We start from the raw sequence: 22,850 nt of genomic DNA on the forward strand, positions 1-22,850 counted from the left end.
GTTGATCCCCTTGATTCCCAAGTCTACTATCTCAGAGTATTATTTTCTGTTATCTTCTATACCTTTAGAAAAATCAATGAGTAAAGCTTAGTTTTGCAAATATCTTCTCTCCCAATCGCTTCTCGGCCTTTTGGCTAAGATCAAGTGTAAATATCTTCTCTCCCAGCTCTACCAAGATGAATTTTTATATCCAATGATAATAATAATGTATGGCACTTTCTAAGCTCTTAATAAATGCTTTTTCATTAATGCTAACATTAAGTAGCATATTAATGTTTTGTAAAATACTTTACATATGTTATCTCAGTTGATATTTTTTCTTTTGAAAAACTCAAAGACAAGTCTTTACTTTTTTGTTTCATATTTAATTTATTTGACAGTGCTGAGTATATTTGCAGTGATAGGATGAAATTTTTTCAGAGTAAGAAAAGCAAAGTTGTTAATCATCAGTGTAGTTGATGAATCAGCTTCTTGACAAAATTAATTGACTAAGCTGAAATAATAATTCTAATTTGAGTATAATTTCGTTTCTTGGGGGGGAAAGAGGTCTTGAATATCTAGAAATCAGTAGGACCACCAAATTTTAGACGCAGATGATCTTTTGAAGTATTAGTAATAACCTTAATTGCTAATAAATTTTAAATGCACCAGTGAAAAGTCAATCCACTTTTCTTTTTTCCAGGAAGGAAGTGCGGGATCTGGGACTGGTCATCTTAGTGGATGCTCGAAAAAGCCAGCCTTTCCCTACTTTCTTCAGAGCTGTCACAGCATTACAGGTATGGTTGTTGCACTCATCCTTTGTTAGGGTTTCTGTGGTTTTAAAGACTTGGTTTGTCTTCTTAATTAAACTGTGTAGTTTAGATGGTAAATCAGTACTCCAAAAGGAGTAAAAAGTATTAGAGGAATTCTGGAGGAGGCAGGTAGAAAGGTTATCACTGATATTTTGACTGAAGTGAAATGCAAAGAAATGGAATGAGGGATCAAAAGGATATTGTATTTGTTCCAAAGTCAATATTTTTTTAAAAGAACAAAGTAGAGCCAAAGAATTCTCTTTTAGACATTATGCCAATTTTGTCCACTAGCTGCACGAAAGAGGGAAAGAAGTTATTGCAAAGATTCTTTGGCATTTGATTTCATCAGTGACCACTAGGGTAACCTTTGTTTTTAGTAGTAAATGAAAGAAAAACAAACAGCAGGTCAGAAAGTTCTCTGGTGATGCTAAATTATGTGGTCTAGTTAGAGTATCAATAATGCTGCTCATTTGCTCTGAATAATCAAAAGTTCCATCAGGGTCATTTTGATAAAAAGACTAAGACATTCTAGGATTTGGCCTCATTTTCTTATTTATCTTACTATTCTAATATTTTAAAGCCAGCTCACAGAATGTTTTGCTCCTTTCTTGAAATGTGGAAGGGATTGAATGACTGGACACAAAAGTAACTTTGGTTGGTATTGACTTGAAAGTAGGTCTCCAGTAGAATGCAAAATAGATTTCTGTTTGGTCTTGAGCTGTTTAACATTTTTATTGCCAATTGATTAACAACCTGGATGGCATCTTTATCATACTTGAAAATAGTACAAAGTTGGACAAGATAGCCATCATCCTGGGTAATAGTCAATATCCAAAAAGATCTTGAAACACTTATTTGACCTAATGTAATAAAGTATATTCTAACTGAGATAAAAATAAAGTCTCACATAGGCAAAAAATAAACCCAACATTATAAGGACAAGGTAAAAGAAATGTGACTAAGTAAGAATTTATTTTAAAAAGATGCAAGGAACATGTATAACTTTTATCAAATTATTTGCCTTCTCAGTGAGAGAAGTTGGGTGGGTGAGAGAATTTGGAACTCAAAATTTAAAAAAAAAGGTTGAAAATTGGTTTACACGTAATTAGAAAAAATAAAAAAATTAAATTAAAAAAATCAGATAAAAAATGTTCTGCTTATCGGAATTCATTTGAAGCAATAAAATGCAATTTTACCCTTGATTAAGAGAGGAAAGGTACCAGGACCATGGAATTCTGCCCTGGTTGGACCACATCTATAATACTGTGCTTTATTCTGAGTTTTTGCATTTTAGGAAGGACATTAATGAACTAGAAAATGTCCAGAGGTGAGCAACAGGATATTGAAAAGCTTGGAATTAATGCCATATGAGAATCTTTGGAAGAAACTAGGGATGTTTAACTAGGGATGTTGAGTCTAAAGAAGAACCTTACAGGATTGCTGCCTATAAATCCTTGAAAGGCTGCCAGGTGGATAAAAGAATTCAAGTTTTGCTTCACTCCATAGAGTGGAGCTATGGTCAAAGGTTGGAAACTACAGAGAAATAATTTGGGGTTTGATGTAAGGAAAAGTTACTAAGAACTAGGGTCATTCAAAAAAGTTGCCTCCATAGAGAGCTGAACCTTTCACTTGAAATTTTAAAACAAAGGCATATTTTGCATGTTATAAAAGGCATCCATTTTTAGCTATTGTTTGAACCAATGACCCTTGCCATCCCTTCCATTGCTGAGATTTTATGATTCTGTATTGTGGTGGGGGGGGGGGGTGGCAGTGGTTTCTATCTGGCTTCTTACTTCATCAGGCAGTTTCCCATTTGTTATATTAGTTCAAAAATACAACCTACTCTGTAAATGAGGTGATTAGGGAAAAGCCCTAAGAGGTTCTAAATTCCTCATTTTACAGGTGAGAAAAGTGAGGCCAAGTAAAAGGGTGACTTTCCCAAGGTCATGAAGCTCAGTGATTGGTACTAAATGGGATTATAACCTTAGTCTCCACTCCCAACCCTCTGTTTCTCCATAACTGATTCTTGAACTAACTCTAGCTTAAAAGGAATTTTTACCTGACCAAAAAAAAAAAAAATTCTCAGATCTGGAAACCTAAGAATTTAAAAACTGACCCTCTTGGCATCCTGATTCTTGAACCATTGACTTACTCCCCCTTCCCTAGTACTTGGTTCCTCCTAACAAAGTCCCTAGACTGCATTGTTAAGACTTAAAGGCTGAGCATCTCATGGTGGCAGATTTAGATATTATGCTGATGCTCAATGTTTTAGGAGGTGGGAAACATTACCTTGGGCTGTTCTGTTTCTGGGGCACTGCTCTTCTCGGTGATTTGTTTCCAAGGCTACCAGTGGAATAAAGACCAAGTGTTATTGTTCACATTCAAAAGAAAAACTCCAAGTCTGGTTTCTGAGTCACAATAAATAGACTAAAGAAGAATGGGAGAAATAAACAGTGGAAAAAGTAGGGAAAAAATCACATTTTTATTTTTAAAATTACAGCCAGTTCTATAAACACATATCTAAGAGCTTACTATATCATAGTATTTTGAGATTTCAGATTCTGAAGAGATTTCACAGGCCATCTACTCTAATCCATATCCGATTAAGGATCTCATTTATTATAGCTAACAAATAGTCATCCAATTTTCATTTGAAAATTATCAGTAACAGGGAAATGACTACTTCCTGAGGCATTCTGTTATGCTTCTAAACAACTATAAATATTGGGAATATTTTCATTTAAGTGAAATTGGTTTCTATTTACTTCTACTTTATGAAACCAAGCAAGACAACTCCAAATTCTATGCTGCACTTCAATAACACTAACTAATCACATTCCCTCTTAAGTGTATTCTTCTCTGAGTTCCCTGGGTCAAAATACTAGAGTTCAAATTCTGCTTCAAATGCTTACAGTGTGACCCTGGACTAGTTAATTGATGTTTCTCAGCTTTAGGTGTCTCATATGTAAAATGTAACTTACAGGGTTGTGAGGATCAAATAAAGTAACATATATAAAGCATATTGCAAACCCTATAGCATTATATATTGTTGTTGGTCATGCCCAACTCCTTATGACCTCATGGGAGTTGTTAGCAAAGATACTAGAGTGGCTTGCCATTTTCTTCTCCAGCTCATTTTACAGATGAGGAAACTGAGGTAAATAGAATTAAGTGACTTGTCCAAGGTCACACAACTAGTAAATGTCTGAAGCCAGATTTAAAGTCATAAAGATGAGTGTTCTTGACTCCAGATCTGTAAACTACAGCACCACCTAGCTGCCCCATTGCATTATATAGATGCTAGCTATTATTATTGTCATTGCTATAATAAATATTTATATGGCATGATCCCAATCCCTTCATTAGTCCTTTAGTATTTGGTCTTCTTCCTCCTCCATTCACCAGTCTTGCCAGTATCATGAGGCTCAACTCAAAATCCACAAATGCATCTGTGATCTCATCAATGTGAATATTCTCCCTCCACTGATAAAAATCAAAACCTATCTTAACTTAGAAGTTCACCACGGGGAATCTTTTGCCAATCACACCATGAGACTTAACTATGCTAAAATACAGAACATGAGGAATAAAACATGGTTGTTTTCATTTGAAAGCCCAAGGGTTTTTTTTGTTTGTTTGTTTTTTATTTTGGTTTTTTTGGCAGCACTTGCCTCTCTGCCCTTAGAAAATTCTCCTACTGGTGAGATTTTGCCTTTATTCTTTATTCTCCAACAGGACCCAACTTCCTTTTTGCTACTTTATTAGCCTTCTGTTGTCTTAGACCAGTGTTAAAGGCAGAAAGAAATGGAGGGCTCAACTCCAGCCATAAAAAACTTGGAATAGAAGAAAATAAGGGAAATTGGTTTAAAGAAAATACTGGTCTTACTGAGTTTATGAAAACTTCTAGGGGGCAGCTAGGTAGCACAGCACTGGCCCTGGAGTCAGGAAGACCTGAGTTCAAATTTTTCCCAGACACTTAACAAATTGCCTAGCTGTGTAACCTTGGGCCTTAAATAAATAAAATTTAAAAAAAAACTTCTATGAAGATAACTTAGTGTAATTAGGCAACATGCTATTCCAGGAAACCTCAATTGACTCTTAAAAGACAGACTGTTGAAAGACTTTTATTCATTTATTTTGAACATGTAATCCAAGAGAGAAAAGAAACAAAAGGAAAAGGACATAAAAGTGAAGCAGAGCAGCCCTTGAGAGAAGTTATTGGTCTTGTATTTTTCTCTTGTGACTAAAAGAGATACAAACATCTGTGATTCTGCTTTGTTTTACTAGAATGATATCCCTTCCTTCTCCCACTTCCAAGGCCACTTAAAATAACAATAAAACAAACAAATAAAAAGCAATTTTAATTTATTAAAATGTATTATCTCGGCCTTCTCAAACCATGGGGAAAATGTGATTCTTGGTCACCTTCACTACATTGTAACTCACCATTGCAAAACACTGAGCAGGCTATTTTGCTCATTATACTGTGGAAAAGGGGAAATACTTTACCAGCCCCAAAAGTGTAGTATCTAGGGTGCTGCTATCTGTAACAATCATAACCTCCTTGAATTCTGAGAGGATAAAGTTTCCTTCACTTGTAATCTAGCAACATGTAGGGTTCTACAAAGAAAAACTCTTTAATATAAATGAATATTTCAGAGAATATATTGCTTATATGTTTTAACTAAAGCCCTAATGTTTGCTAATATTCACAGAAGGAAATAGAAGTGAAAAAAAAATCTTGAATCAAAGTCCTGTTTAGACTTCCTTAGAGAGTAATACAGTTTCCCAAAAGTCTTAGTGTGACCTTAAGCTATTAAACTTAAAAATCATCTCCCTAAGGACAAAGTCAGGGGAGTGTGGGTAAACAACAAATCATTTTTTTAAAGATGAGAAAAAGAGTTAGTGGGATATATTATGAGGCAACAGAATTCAGTATTACTTTATGTTAAAAAAAATAGTTCCAGGACTAGGGAATTATGCCCAATTAAGCTATTACTGTTGAAAACTACACTTAAAAGTTTGGGACACCCTTTATCTAATCCCTTGCTAACTTAAGCAGATTCTTACAGATAAGTCTGAACTAAATCTAGATCCTTGTGGAAATCCAAACACATCATCCTACCTCTGGTACTTAATACCAATGTGACCTTGCCCAAGATTTTGGGCAAGTAACTGAACTTCCTAAGGCCTCAATTTCCTCATCTGTAATATGGAGGAATTGGATTAATTGACTTCTGAAAGCCCTTCTCCCTATAGTTCTACGATACTTTGATCATTTTTCATTGATTACCAATTGTTTTAAATGAGGTAGAAGACCCTAGATAAAAGGACTATGCATTTAACCTTTCTGGAATTCCATTCTCCTCTATTTTTTTTTTAAAGAAGGGAGTGAGGATGAAGAGGTAATGGGAGTGGAATGAATGCCTGCTTAGGTCTCTTCTAGACATAAATTCATCGTGCACTAAAATGATTATTTTATTCCAAAAAGCTGTGGCCTGAATTTCATCCTCAGCCATATCACATGAACAGAAACACTCTTTTCTGTGTAAACACACATGCACTCTTTCTTTGCTGTAAACTATAATTTGTTAAGTGAATTAAAGGAGAAATAGTATTTGACTCATATTGTTTAGGACAGCAGTTTGATTATAGCCAGTAGTCAGAAGTAAGAAAATCATGAAATTTTCGAGTTTTTTCTGTATTAAATCATGTCTCCACCTTGCAAAATTTCTTTCTTTACCTGTACCTTAAACTCCATTTCTCTGGAGCTCTCTGAAGATAGAGATAGAACACTGGACCTGGAATCAGGAAGACATGACTCAAATCTAGCATCAGACAATAAAACTACACCAGTTACTTAACCTTTGTCTACATTAGTTTCCATATCTATAAAATGGAGATGATGATGATGATGATGATAATAATAATAATAATAATAATAATAGTAATAATAATAATAATGTGTATTTTGGGGGTTATTGTGAGGATCAAATGAGAGAATAATGTGCATTATTTTTCACACATTATAGGTCCTTAATAAATCATTGTGCTCCCCTCCCCCAATCTTCCCTGCTGGGACCCCTCCTTAAGACCCCTTGACATTGTATGGATAATGCCAGTCAAACACATTGACTTTCCATTGTTTATCTATCACTCTAGTTGCATGACTGGCCCACATCCATTTTCATTCATACTTCTCTGGATGTATCAGGAGGACTTAATTAAAAATGTTCTGGTGGATCTGTGATCTTATCAGAGTGAATGTCTCCTCCCTCGGAGGCAAATCAAAACCCAATCATACCTTCCCAATCTTTGCACCTCATGTTGTCCCCTCCCATTACTTTGCAACAGGAAAGTGGGTAACTCCTGCCTCAAGTTGACTTCCTACCTTTAAACCTCTCTCCATTCTAATCCAACCTCTTTAGGTATCAAAGTTATCTTCCTAAAGTGCAGCTATAACTATATCATTCCCCTATTCAGTAAACTCCAGGATCAAATATAAAATTCTCTGTTTGGCTTTTAAAGCTTATCATAATTTAACTTTCTTCCTGCCTTTCCAATCATTTTACTTTCATCTTACTGCCCCCTACATACTCTAGTGACTGACCAGCAGACAAATTGAGAAACTTGAGAATTGAGAAAAAGTCAACAGTTTGGCAATTAAAGGATCATTGTGGAGGTTTTTGGTGGGATCGCGTAACCAACACGATTGAAAAATACACATTTTCTCCCATTCTCATGACCTCTTGAATTTCTCCAAAAGAAAAGTTAAAGGCCACATATAAAGCAATTTCAATAATTTTTATGATCCAGGACACCAAAAATACAAACAAGGTAAAAATTTGAATAACAACAGAAACTAATAAGCCGTATACCCCCTAATGCATGATTGCTCCACACCCCCCCCATACTAGAGCCCACCACATTTCCAGTAGCAGGGCTGCACAAACTGACCAATTGACCTACAGCAGAACTCAACTCTATATTCCTACCTTTTCTCCCCCCAACCTCTACCAGAAGTCAGTGCCCAAGAGGTACAAACAACAGAAATTTGATAAGGATACAAGTGCATGGTAGAAGTTCATGATTGCTGCAGGGCCAGAGAAATGAGGAACAAAGAAATTCATGAACTGAGGAACAGGAGGAACTGTGGAAGGACACATATGACTGTGTGGTAGTCTACCAAGCCTGAAAAAAGTGCCTAACATCCAGTTGTACCTAGTTCTCTTCCCTCCTCCCTAGAAGTCATGTAGGACAGAGACTGAATCTGGTCTGCCCAGCATATGAGAAGACTGTTCTCTTTGCTGTACACCCCGCAGCAAAACCTCTATCAAAGGGATGAAATTGCCAAAGATCTCAGGGTGAAGAAAACTAAGAAATCATATTAATAGCAGAAGAAAGTACAGATTCCAGATCAAGTAAAAGAATATGATATCTATGAATAACATTACCAGACAAAAAGAAATGAATCAACACTGATGGGGGGAGGATCCTGTAAATTCCCAAGAGTTCCTGAATGTTCCTGAATGATTTAAAAGACAAAGAAGAATTTATGGCCTACCCAGCAGAAATAATTGGCAGAAAAGAAAAACTTTAATCTAAGGTTCCAAGCCTAACCAAAGAAATAAAAGAGAGGATAATTACTCGGGAATGTAGATATACAGAATTAATGGATGATCTGGAAAAAGAGAAGCAAGACTGGTCTCCATGGCATTCCTCCAATAAGAACACTCCATCTCCATACTCTGGATTTTCTCTGTGTTTCACATGCCTAGAACTTTTTTCCTCTTCATCATCTACCTCCTGACTTCTCTGACTTTCTTTAAGTTTCATCTAAAATACCACCTTGTATAAGAAGCTTTTCAAGGTCTCCATTAATTTTAATGCTAACCCAGCATGATTATCTCTCTAATTTATCCTTTATATATCTTGTTTGTACATAGTGCTTAAAATATTGTCCCTTCCATTTGATTGTCAACTCCTTTACAATTTAAGGGCAGAAACTGTTTTTTATCTTTCTTTATATCCCTTTTGCTTAGCATTTCATAAATGTTGCTGATTTGAGTTAAATATTCTAAAATTCAGCTTATGTTAAACTCTTCAAAAATGCATCTCTTCCTCAAAGCAGTTATCCAAACAAACTTGATTTGGATCTTGACATATATTAACAGAACTCACCAGTATGTCATGACCCAATTGGGAACATGAAGAATTGGACATGACTGGAAAATGACTGAAATATGAACCAAGATCTGGGCTAAGTGCTCTATTCACTATTCCATTGACTTTCCTAGACCCAAACACTCTTTCCTGGCTAACTCTCCCCTGTAAAAGCTATATCTAATCCTTGAAATGTTTCTTTTAGGGCAAGGACTATCTCACGTACATATTTATGATCTTCATCACTTAATTCATATTGAATGCTTCTCATCCATTTATACAGACACTTGAGTTATTCCAAAATAAAGAAATAATAAAAATTAGCTTTTATTTGAACTTTGGGATACCTGGTAAGATTGAAAACCAGTAAAATTGAGGAATCTCTTCCAGTTAAAAAAGAAAATGGGGGGGGATTGAGAGAAAAATTTCTGATAGAATATGAACATTATAATAACATGTACTTCATAAGTTTGTTGTAATAATTGAGTGAGAGAAAGAGAGCACACAAAAGCAAAATGCAAAGAGGGGAGAGGCCATCAGGGGCTGTCCTGCCCAGGAGCATAATATTTTGTGGAGTCTTAAGTCAGGAAGAGCTATTGATGGGAAAAAGTGTTACCTGGAAAATGTGAACCCTTTCCAAAGAAGACTTGGGGAAGAGTTACATGATCCCCTCTTCAGCTCTCCATTAAGAGGCAGCTGAGAATAAATTGCCAGTGTTGAGATTCCAAGTGATCAACTTGAGATGGGCATGGGGGGGGTAGCAAGCTGCTGATGGAAAACAGAGTCATTAAACCACACAGTCATGAAGTAGATGTTTCTGTATGGAGGCAAAGGCATTTTCTCGTAATACAGTTTAACAGAATCTTTGATTAGCCTACCTAGAAAACAGGGAAGTTAGAGAGACTATAAGATGGAAGTAATACAAATATATCATGACACTGAGCACTAGAAAACTGTATTCTACTCATCTTAAAAAAAGTAGAAAAATGGGATAAAAGAACCCACCCCCTTGGTCAGCACATCACAACAGCAACGATAATAATGACAAATAACAACAAAAACAATAATAAATGTTTATATAGCACTTACTATATATACCAGGCATGAAAACTTTGCAACTATCTCATTTGAAGAACTAATTTTTTCTGTTTTTGATTTTTAATTATTTACTTCACCTTCATTACCAAATTTATCACTTTTCCCTCACTTTCCTAGGAAGCTATTCCCTAAAATCAAAAAAAGAAAAGAAGAAAACATACACTTCAGTCTAATCTCAAAGGTGTTTGGCCTTATTATAAATGCAGTGTTCCACACCTATGGTTCCCCCACATCTTCAGAGAGAGGAAGAGACATTTTCTCATTTTTTTTCTTTTTTTTAGGAACAAAAAAAAAAAGTTTATTTACATATTTCTGTGGTTGGTAGAAGTTAAGGAAAAGAAAGCATGCAGGCAGTTGGGATAGTTGGAAACCACTGATCCACTAAGGGGAATAGCATCAGCAGCAGTAGGGGAATAAACAACTTAAAGAGAGGTATAGGATCATGAGAGGTTACTTGAGGGATCATGTTCCCCTAGAGCAAGCTGGTTTCCCAAAGGAAAATGAGCCATCAGGGTATAAGCATTAAGGAAGGAACAGGGGCAGGAGAGTCTATTTAGGAGATGATACTCCCCAAGAGCAGGCTAGCTTTGCAAAAGAAGACAAGTCTTCATGTTTTCTTGAAATTCAAGTTTTATCACTACAATTACCCAAAATGTAGTTTTATTTGTTCTTTCCATTCTCACATTAGACATAGAGTTTTCTTGGTTCTACTTTCTTCACTCTGCATTGATTCCTATCAATCATCCCATGTTTCTTTGCATTCTTCATTTCCCTTTTTCTTACAACACAGTTATGTCCCATTACATTTATGCACCACAATTTGTTTAGTCAACCCCATAGTGTCATAAGGTTTCACAGTGCTTACCTCACAGAGGTAGGACTAGCAGGACTAATAAGATCAAACCAGTTTTCATGATATGAAAATTAAGATATTAAAGATAGGGAAACTTACCCATTATCATGCAGCTAGTATATATCTTGCAATTAACTAGTTTTTGACAAGTCTCCCCTTTTTGAATATGAGCTTCTTGTGTGCAAGAAGATTGTTTTTACCTTTGTATCTTTTTTACATTTATATATCCAGTACTTTGTTATTATCTCATTTGATTTTCACAACAACCCTAGGAGTTAGCTGCTATCATTATTCCCATGTTACAGGTGAGGAAAATGAGGCAAACAGAGGTTGTGACTTACACAGGGTCACACAGCTAGTAACTGTCTGAGACCAATATTGAATTCAGGTCTTCTTGATACAAGGTCTGGCACTCACTCTATCTGTTGTGCCGTCTAGACATACACAGTGGTTCACTTATAGTAAACCCTTAATAAGTGCTTGTTGACTGACTGACTAACTAGTAAATGTGTTGTTAGACTTATACTGACAAATGACAGACCTGGAGGAGAAGGGTATCATTACTTCAGTTAATCCAATAAATAAGTTGCTATCAATGACAACTAAAAATACACTATATAAATTATGACATACATGAAAAGCAAAGATGTTTGGATGCAAAGCATTGCCTACAACCCCTGTAAAAATATACAAAGCTGAAATGTATACCTACAAAAGATATATTTGTAAGCTAGTAATTAGTGCAAAGAATTCATAATTCCCTGTGCCATCATGAAGGCAAGATTTTAATGACTTAGAAAGTATATTTAAAGATAAATCTCCAGAGTATTGGTCTTTCCAATTGGTTCCTGTTATGTTCCAGTTAGACTAGCTGCTCAAGATGTGTTAGGTTCCTGCCAGCTACCTTATCCTTACCTAGGCAAAGTTGAAAGGGCGGGAGTCAAGGATGACAAGTTCTTCTACTTCTCCAAGATCTCCAAGATCTCTGTTTATTTACCAGAATACAAGTGCTTAAATATCCTCCCCAGTCCCTGGTCCACTTCCACAACCCCGGCACTCTTCAGTCTACCAGTAAAATAGTATTCTGGTGCTTGAGGATACCAGGTGGTGAAATTTTACACTACTCCCACACACAACAGTCCCTTACAGGTTCCTTGAATATGTAATATTAACACATCATAAGGTTCTTTTCTAGAAATCATGATTACAGGAACATAATTTCTTGTCAGGGACATAAAATGTTTATGAACTGAAATGGTTTCTGGGCTCTTTCAACCTCTTCATTGTGGGGACTAATTTTTATTGGTTTTACTTCTTTATTTGCAGTGTTTAAAATTCTCTAAGAAACATTGATTAAGTTGATGTTTTTCCTTTTACCCATTTTCCCTCTTTTTGCAGTCAGTTGAGGGAAAGTAACTTTCTTAAATTCTTTTCAATTTCATCTAATTTGATATTTACTTTGGTAACTTTGTTCCAACCCTCTAATGATCTGACTCCATGTAGCTTGTCAGTACTTAAATGACTCCCATATCTATAACCAGTCATTTCCCCTCTTATATAACATGAGAGATAATATGATAAAAGGAATAGAGAGCTGACCTTGAAGCAAAGAAGGTCTGGGTTTAAGTCCTACATTGGACCTCTAGTGGCTAACTCTGGGCAAGTCACTAAACATTTTAGACTCCTCTCTAGGACTACACATTGTAGAGGTATCATTGCTAGTCATCTCGTCATATCTTAAAGAACCATCAGACTCCAGTGACTGGAGGGGAATCTGAGACTTTTGTATACAGCTCTGCCTCACTTAAATCCAATTCATTTATAAGTCAGGATGAAACTCTTATGAAGAAGGAACAACAACAATATATTGTAAAAGAAGTGTTAATCTTTGTTTGAAGAGGGTGCTTCTTCATCTGGGACTTCTCTGTGCCAGTGAAATCACAAGTCTAGTTCCTAATCCTAAAATATAACCCATTTCATTTTTTATGGAACCATTGAATATTTGCCATATCAGGCACTTTCCACCTCCCTTCTTTAAGGAAGCAGTCAAAGTAATCCTTTCTGATGAGGGATGGTTCTCTGAGAAAGAAAAAGGAGAGAGAAATCTAGATAATATAGGAAACATATCAAAAAAATCATTTTTTAAAAAGAAAGTAATCAAAGTGTGTATGTTTAAGGTTCCTAATTAGCATGCAAGCCTTCTTCTTTGTCAACCTTTCTGGTGTCTACCTTTATACTAAAAATTCTTGAATAGCAAGGTAATGTTGACTTGGTCTGGAGAGTATCCAGGTAAGGACTTCAGTTTCATGTCATACAGACATGAATTGAAGGAAATGAGTATGTTTAAACTACTGAAGAGAAGAACCTGATAGGTATCTTCTAGTATTTGAAAGGTTATAACTAGAATAAGAATAAGAATTGAATGTAGGAAAGTAGAATTATAATTACTGGGTAAAGGTTAGAAGGAGGCAAGTTTAATCTTGCTATTAGGAGTATTTCCCAGCAATTAGTGCTATCCAGAACTAGAATGGACTGCCTGAAGAGTTAACAGGTTCTCATTAATTAGAGAGCTTCAACCAAAGGCTACTTGAATACTAATTAGATATGTTGCTGATCAGGTTCTGTTTCCAGTGATGGCTAATGAATTTCCTACAAACTCTGAAATATTAATATTCTGTGACCAAGCTCTTCACAGAGTTTCATAGCTTCTTAATCTGCTACAATGGATGTCATCACAATAAAGTTACAAGTGTCTTCATGGTGGTCTATCATATGTGCTTATTTTTAGCACTACAAGACAAGATAACCAAATGTCTCATAAAATGACATTTATTGTAGGTCCAAGGTACATGATGTTGCAACCAATTCTGCCAATTCTTTCATTGACATCCCCCTCCAAAGACTCTGCTAAACATCTTTCAATTAGCAGCTACTTCTTTATTATATTTCAATTCAACAAGCATCTAATAAACATCTGTTTTATTCAAAGAAAATTGCTAGGCACCAGGGATGCAAATACACACACACACACACACACACACACACACACACACACACACACACACACATTTTCTATTCTTTATGCATTTGCAAGTGGAATAGACTAAAATAGAACCTATACTATCCTGAATATTTAAGTCTCCAAGTAGACCTATTATCTCCTCAGTTGGAATGTTTCTCAATGGAATGTACATCTCAACCTATCCATATGTATCCATCTAGTGGTACTCTTGTTCATATCCTAGCATAAGTGTCCCACTTGTTATGGCATTGGCCTTGGTAAACTTTCAAATATTTATTATTAGAATTCTTGGTCCAACTATTCTAGAAAGCAATGTGGAACTATATACAATTGCTAATTTGTGAATCCCATTTGACTATGTGGGATGATTGCCTATGGTAGAGAGATCAAAGACCACGGCAAAGGATGTATTAGTACAAAATTATTTATAGGAGGTCTTTTTTGTTGTATAAAAGAACTGGAAACAAAGTGACTGCCCGTCAAGTAGAGAATTCTGTGACAAATCTGGTATAGGGATTTAATGAAGCATTACGTTAGAAATAATGAATGACTGATTCAGGGAAATGAGCCTGGAAGTACTTTTGTGATCTGATGCCGAGTTAACCAAGAGAATAAAACCAAGAGAATAATTTACACAGTGACCAAAATAATAATGTAAAGGAAAACAACTTTGAAAGTCTTCAAAACTTTGATCATTGTGGTAATTAATCATGTCTTCAGAAGACTGATGATGAAATATTTTTCCCACCTATTAGCAGGGAGCTGAGGTAGAATGAGGTATACATTTTCAGACATAGCAAGTATATTTATTTGTTTTATTTGATAGTGCCTACTTGTTATAAGTTTTAATTGGTAGAGAAGGATAGGAAAAACAATAGAAATTTTTTAAAAAGCAAAGAGCTTTAATGAAATGTTTAAAAATATATAAAAGAAGAAGAAAACTCCCAGGGGATTAAAAAAAATAGGTTAGTTTTGTTACTTCCTGATTAATTGTAATATGTGTTTGAAAAACTATGTAACATTTTCATTGTATAATCCTCTTTTCTGGTTTTTTTGTATATTATGTTTGTATTATATGTATGTTTGTAAATGAACAAGCATTTGTGCAGCATTCACTGTGTTTTAACAACTATACTAAATGCTTAATAGAAGCAAAAATAAAAATAATTCCTCCCCTCAAGAAACTTAAGTTCTAATTGTGGAAGATAATATGTTAAAGAGCTGAAAAGCAGAGAAGGAATAAAGTACTTGGTGTTGGAACATGGTGGTGAAATCTGAAAAGTCAGGAACAGTCTGGCCAGTCTGGAATTCTGCTTGAAAGACCTAGGAATATTTCACAAATTGGAGAAGGGGACTAACCTAATGGAAGGATAGTCCAGGACACAGAGACCCCAGGACATCAAGGAGATACCAGGGTGAAACTATAACTGAAGCATGATGCCCCAAGTCCAGAAAGTTAGGAGCAGAGCTGGGAAAACAAGGGGAAAAAACTCAAATAGCATTCTCTAATCTAGCATTACAAACCCAGACAGATTTTAGTCAATTGGCATATAGCCCCTGTTTGCTATTCTGTGTGCTTTACAGATAGGACTAAACTGACACAATACCACTTGCCTTATCATGTTGTTTTTCATTTGAGTAGCCAAGTGCCTCCAAACTACTGCTTTTGCTTAATATCCATTCTGAGTCATGTACAGCTAATTTCCCCCAGCTGGCAATAGTCTCCATATGTGGTCCTTGGATATGGATAGCCTCCCTTCCTGCATGCACAGCTGCTGCCCTGAGACAAGATTTTTCAGAAAAGCTAAACTGATGGGAAGGTGGGGGGGGGGGGAATGGGAGGACACCAGAAGTAATGGGATTCCACTCACTCTCAAGTGTTCTGTCATAACTGGATATTCTAAAGAATTTTATAATCAGTTATAAAAGGACATCCAAATTCTTTCAAGTTTTATGTTGATGTAATTTTTTTAAATCTGTCTTTCAGGCTGCATTTGGTATTGGCTATTTTTAGTTTATCACAGGTATTGGTTTTAAGGAAAAAATACATTATAATCTCATACCCAAAGAACTACTAAAAGAAGTACAATGGATTTTGGCAAATTGTCCAATGAGATGTTTGTTTCCAATGAAGGAAGTGGAGATAAGGGAGCTTGGGGAGACATGATAGTATTTTAGTTGGATTAAATTTGAAGATCTGGGCATGTTTTCACTCTCAGTTCCATTTTTGACTTGTTTCTTTTTTTTTCCTTTTTCTTTTCTTTTTCTTTTCTTTTTTTTTTTTGCAAGGCAATGGGGTTCAGTGGTTTGCCCAAGCCCACACAGGTAATTATTAAGTGTCTGAGGTCAGATTTGAACTCAGGTACTCCTGACTCCAGGGCCGGTGCTCTCTCCCCTGTGCCACGTAGCCACCCCTTGATTTATTTCTAATTCCTGTTCAGCATGTACTCCACACATTTTCCTGACAAGAGAATTAAATTATTTAAGTTAAATTTGAATCTAAAAAGCCATTGGAATTTGAAGATCATTTCTGTATTTAGTAGTTATGTTTGTAAAACTTAAGGGGGAATCCTAAAAAATTGGAATAATAAAGCATAATTAATTTAAAAAATTACTCTGTTTCGCCTCCTCTCTTTTGACTTCATATACTCTAAAGGATTAGTTTTATCTGTGGTTAACCTTTCTTCTGCTATGAATTTTGGATGAAACAGGAACAATAAATAAAAAACATTTATTGCGTCAGGAATTATGTCAGATAATGGGGATACAAAGGCAAAAATGAAACAGTTCCTCCCCTCAAGGAGCTTGAATTCTTCCAGTAAGTCCTAGGATTTAAAAAAATCACCCACAAAAAAACTTTTAAAGTTCTTTCTAAAACACATTTCAACAGTTAGAGTTTGGTACATAAAATGTTGGTTGAATTGGGTTGTAGGAATGTAATCAAATTTTAAGAAATCAAAAATTCCTGCTTCATTCTCACAATATTATTGAACAGAACTTCATAGGAGTAAAATGTTATCACATAATTACATAATTCTTTCAAAATATTCCCCTAATAAAGGAAGCAGCTGCTAAATAAAAACCCACAAAGTTTATTTTTTAAAAATATAAGCAAGGGGATATTTAAAATAAAGTCTAATTCTTACTGGATTTCAGTCCTCTTTTCTTGAGTAATAGATCCCCTATCTTGTAAATCTCTGCTGGAATGGAATAAGCACCAAACACTTTACCACATGAGAGGAACCTAATGACCTCTTCTTCAGTTAGAAGTTGGGCTAGGGGGGGGATTGACTTCAACCTGAGGTATATGATCAGTGACTTCACCATTAGTTGATGACTCTATTGAGAACACTATGCAAATGTTCAATCCCTTCCTCCAGGATCCTGGCCTTTTCACTGATCAGTGTGACTCCATCAGCATTGAAAATTGAACCAATTCCATTTGAACTGTCTTGGGAGGAATCTGAAGATCACCTGATAAGATAAAGTACCCGTACTGAGGTCCTTTCTCATGCCAAACATTCAAATTCTATAGGCTGGCCACATTGTTCAAATGCCAAATGTATGTTTGCCTAAAAGAGTATTTTACAGAGAACTCTCTAAAGGCAGGTATGCATATGGAGATCAGAAGAAATCATACAAGGATGTTCTCAATGTCTCTCTGAAGAACTTGGGAATAGATTGTGAGAAAGGACCACCTAGTATGGTGTGCCCATAGTGAAAAAGGCACTGTATTCTATGAGCAAATCAGAATTACAGTAGCTTTAAAAAAAAAGTGAGACCTTTGCAAATTTAGAGTCATCTCCCTCCCAAATAGTCACTTAGACTATTTGTGTCCAACCTATGATAGAGCCTTTTAAGTTTATTTTGAACTAATCAGCCACAGTTGGACACACTGTTCATTGACCCCCAACATTGTGATGTTATAGTGGTCCTCTTCAAGCACAAAAGACAATAAGAATGAGTCCTTAGGAGCAAATAATTACCTAATTAGTGTGAATTCAACTATCATCAAGGTAAATGTTTGTTTAATGAGGAAACTATAAATTACAGAATCACAGGAAATTGAAAACTGAAAGGGATTCTGGACATCAACAAATTTCTTAATTTTTAGGAAAGTAAGACCTTAAGAGATCATGTGACCTACCCAACTAGTGTTTAGCAAAGCTAGGATTAGAATATCTAGCAATCTTGAATTTGGATTAGTCTCCTGATTGTAAAACTAGTATTTGTTCCATTTGGAAATGTATGACTTGGACAAATATCTACTTTTTATAGATAGTGTCAAATCAACTACAGCTGTATTTAATGCATTTTTCAGTTTTCAAAAAATTAGAAAATGTTATGACTTCCGAAGTATTGATGATGAATTCTTCCTGCTTTTTATCAAAGAGTCACGAGGCAGAGGGACAGAATGAGGCATATATTTTTAATGGTTACTATGTTGATTTGAATATTTATTATAGTGAGGGGTTCTATTGGATAAGTAGGGGCTGAGTTTAGTGGGAGATGATGGGAATATAAAAATCAAGAGGATTAATAAAATAGAAAATACATAAGGGGCAGCTAGGTGGTGTAGTGGATTGAGCACCAGCCCTGGAGACAGGATGACCTGAGTTCAAGTCTAGCCTCAGACACTTAATAATTACCTAGCTGTGTGACCATTGCCTTGCAAAAAAAAAAAAGAAAAAAAGAAAATAGTAGAAATTAAAAAGAAGTTCAGAAAAGGGCACAATTAGGGTAATTTTTGCTACATGTTAAATTTGATATATGCTTTTAAAATATACATATATAAAATCAAAATTAGCAATTCTCGAAATTTTGTATTGATTGCTGAGTTGATACTAAAAAGAAAACTTTAAATGTTATTACAAACATCACTTTTCTCATTCCAGAATTCCACACCTCAGTCCATTCACAGCATTCTGCTTCTGATGGATAAAGAATCAGCATTCAGGGCTGATAAGGATATAACACTGCAGGTAAAATTAAGAAGTGATTTTAGATTTTTAACTTTGTATGTGAACTCAAAATAATGTGGAATGTTCAGATTTTTTTGTGATGAACTAAGAAAAATAATGTATGTAGTAAAAAAAGGCTCTGAAAACAGCTTTTTTGTTTCTTGAAAAGAAATTCCTCTTATTCTAATGCTTTTCCTCTTTTAATTGTTTCTATTTATCTTGTAAATAGCTGTTTGTACATATTTGTTTGCTTCTTGAAATGTAAGCTCCTTGAGGATGAAAACTATCTTTTGCCTTTTTTTTGTATCTCTTACCAAAGTATTTAGCACATAGTTAGAACTTAATGTTTCTTGACTGAGAAATGGATCCAATTTTACTGAAAAATAAGTTTATCTTCTTTTTTAAAAATATAGCTGTCTATTTCCATTAAAACAAGCTTGAAGTTATTTTCAGTGCAATAATAAAAAGTAAAAACTGATATTCATTTAATCTCACTTTAACATTGGATTTAGTTTTGGGGAAAAAAACATACTTTATGTTAAAATAGGTGACTCTGTCCTGAACAGGGTAAAACAGAAGCAGACATAACAGAACAAAGCTATGTCCCACTTGGTTTGACAGACCAGTGAGTTCAAATTTCTTCTTGTCCTTTTTGAATTAAAATCCAAGTCAATTTAGAAAGAAAAATTGTAAAATCATGTATATATCATGCAAATCACTCGGTGAAAAAAATCTTATTGTTTCTTATTCAAATTGCTGTTATTAGTATAGAAAGGAACAAAATCTTCAAATAATAATTTATATTTATTTGGAGCCAAAGGAGTCAAGACAAGAGTTTTTATTTGGTTTTTATTGATTTCACTGAATTATTAAAATACTAGAGCAGATTACAGTAGTTGTACAAGTGATAGATATCAGTCTAAGGAGCTCTATACCTGTGTTACCAAATGAACTATTTGAAAAGTGGACATTTCTATTAATCAACAACTAGCTTTGTCTTACTTGAAACCTATGTAACTCATAAGCCCCTTGTCCTTACAGTCTTAGCAGCAATGACAATTTGGCATCTATTTAGAAACTCTTCAGTTCCACACTCAGAACCAAGCTGTGTCCTAGGAAGGGACCATATAAGGAAGTCCTTATGAGAAGTTCATGCCATATGAGATTGAAATGAGAATTTCACATGTTAGTCTTCATTTTCTAGATCTTAACATCTCGGTTCCCCAGAGGATAGATTTCCTGTCTTATTCTTCAGGCTCTGTCTTAATCATCTCTTTTTCTTTCCCCCATACTCCCTAGACTTCTAACAATTTCTAAGAAATTCTAACAATACCTCCCTAGACTTCTAACAATTTCCTATAAATGAAGACTTTCACTGATCATCTTCCTTCCCTTGGATAGACCTTATAGTTTGTTCAGACTTTGATCAACAGTAGTCATGGATTACCTGTCTTTTCTTCATCACCCTGATATCCCTTTTCTGGTGTCCTTTTTTTGTACTAATTTCTCCTTATGTCCTTTCCTAGAATTATACACTTTGTCTGAGATCTCTAGTTTTATCCCCTTTTTTTTGGTGCTAGTCTTCCTCAACCTAGCCAACATTCCTCAAGTTCCAATTATGGCAGAGTCATCTGACTTTTTTTTTAACCAAATTGAATTGAATGTTTGTTTTTGCCATTATGCAGATATGGAAAAGTTAAGTCATTTATGGTACAAACAAAACTGGGAAGTAGAATTGACTCAAAGTTGAATGGTAGCACACTTTCCAATCATTTCCCATCTGGTATGTTGAAATATGTTGGTGCCTGGCAAGACAATAGTTCCATATCCAGCTATTTGTAACAGCAATAGTTACTTATCAGTCAGAGGCAGTGCTCAGCTTAACCATGAATGATGCCTGACACTTTTGGTCACAGTCCACCAACCCCCAAAGGAAAAATGGGTCATCCTGGTGCATCAAATAAATAGCAGGTTCTCACATGGACATTTCTTTAGTATCTGGAAAGGAGAGACAGGTATCCTGATGTAAAGATAGCTGCCATTGCTTTCTCCCTGACATTGCGATGACATGGGAAGGATTAGGGTTGAGGGTAGCAAATCAAAACCACAAAGTCCTGTCCTTCAGAGTTCTTCTTGGCTCCAAGTCACCTCATTTCTTTCTGAGTCATTCTGAGACTCTATACCTCCTCTTCACATTTTCTTTCCTCCCCTTTCTCAATTTCTGCCTTTGAATTGGGAAGGAGATTCCACCAAAGTGTTTCCAGGTATGCCAGCAACAAAGGTAGTGAGGAGCCCCTGACCCCTGGCCCCATCCAGGGTGGATAGATTATGGAAGACCTTTCCTCCCTTTTCTTATTTCTCTTTTCATTTTTCTTTCTCTTTTCTTTTTAATTCTCCCTTCTTTTTTCTCTCTTTTTCTTCTTTTCCTTAACACTTCATATTCATCTGTTCTACTCTTATGTCATTTATCTTTTCTGCTCTAAAGTATCTCCTGCCTCTCCTACTCCATCTGCCATTTTCCTTTCTCTTTTCTTGTCATTTTATCTGTCCCTTTGCTTTCCACCCCTTTCTATTCTCTTTTCTTTTCTCTCCATCTCTGTTTCTTCTTTTTTTATTTCACTCTCTCCTTCCTCATCTCCTTCACTTCTCTGTTCTTTTTTTCTTCATTCTTCTTCCAGACACTGCTCCTTCTCCTTTCTGTTTTTCATTGTAGTATTCAAATTTAAGCACTATTCTAAGATTTACTCTAACCCTACCACTAAGAAAACAAAACTTCATCTAGTTATTTCCAGGCTTCCAACATTCCAACCTTCTATGTCACGGGAAATTTAGAATTCCAAAGGCACTGTAAAATTTGAATATTAGGAAGCAGAGCTTTAGGGTAGCATTCACCCTAATTCTTGAATCCTTGAGAGTAATGCCAAGGCAGGCATTTGGTCAGTTTGGCCTTACAAGAGCATGGATTGATTAATACTATATAGGAAAACAATACAGAACTGAAACTATGCCTGGATCTTCTCAAACCCAGGGCCTCTGAATGGCAGCAGGTCTCTCAAGTATAACTTATTTACTCTCTAGAGTATTTGAGAAAACAGGGGGGAAAAAGCCCATTTCTCACAGGGTTCCTTTCTGCCCAACCCTGGATTCATGACAGTAATAAAAAAAATCTTTAAACTCCTTTGTCTCAGCAGTGTGAGGTTCTGACCTCTCTGAAGGCCCTACATAAACTCATTGACAGCACACAATTGACAGCAGAATTTGAGGGGACCTTTCCCTACAACCACAGTGACTGGATTCGTTTCCGAAGGGTAAGAAGGCATGACTCAGCTCTGTTTTCCCTTGTTTTTCCTTTTTTATTCTGTTCTCCTGACCATTATTTTATAGGGTTATTCATTCATTCATACTACAATATTTATTAAATGCCTGCCATGTACTAAACAACTTGTTAGGTACTAGCAACACAAAGACATGATAGTCTTCAAGGAGTTTACATTGTGAGGAAAATATTTTTGCAAACTTTAGAGTTCTATTTAAATGTGAATTATTCTTCTTGTTATGCTTTCAAATAAGCATGCGACATGGTAGAATGGAGGTATGTACGATATCAAGAGAGGTGGCCTCCAAGCAAGGAAGATGTATTTAAGGTGAGTTCTGTTACATACTAGCCAAGTGATCCTGGGTCAGTCATTTAAGCCCGCAATGCTCTAGTAATTCCCCAAGACTGTAAATTATAGAGGAGGTACCTGCCTTAATTGGTAGTCAGAGAGTCCTCATCTGAGAACTCCCTACACTAATGAAATCAATGGAACTGTTCCTAATCCTAATTCCAATGAGATAGAATATGATAAGCAAAAGAGATAGATAGTTAAAGTCTCTTAAGAAAATATAAAGGGGGATAGATCATTTTCATTCAGCTTCAATTACCAAGTCTCTAGTTTCTCTTTCTGTAATACTGGTCACAT

General features: G+C 35.5%; 1 protein-coding gene and 1 pseudogene across 4 annotated transcripts in view; both read left to right on the forward strand.

Moving 5' to 3' along the window:
• The window catches only part of PLEKHG4B (pleckstrin homology and RhoGEF domain containing G4B), a 227,204-nt gene that overhangs the window by 138,160 nt on the left and 66,194 nt on the right, over window positions 1–22,850 (forward strand). For 3 of the 4 annotated variants that reach the window (XM_074206372.1, XM_074206369.1, XM_074206371.1), the window contains exons 6-8: window positions 683–776; window positions 18,823–18,909; window positions 22,077–22,196. In XM_074206372.1, coding sequence (XP_074062473.1) covers window positions 683–776; window positions 18,823–18,909; window positions 22,077–22,196 — 301 coding nt within the window. The remainder of the gene's footprint in view (window positions 1–682; window positions 777–18,822; window positions 18,910–22,076; window positions 22,197–22,850) is intronic. The other variant, XM_074206370.1, reaches the window with a different exon arrangement.
• Window positions 115–290, forward strand: LOC141503854 (U2 spliceosomal RNA; annotated as a pseudogene).

Source organism: Macrotis lagotis, chromosome X, assembly GCF_037893015.1.
Source record: "Macrotis lagotis isolate mMagLag1 chromosome X, bilby.v1.9.chrom.fasta, whole genome shotgun sequence".
NCBI lineage: Eukaryota > Metazoa > Chordata > Mammalia > Peramelemorphia > Peramelidae > Macrotis > Macrotis lagotis.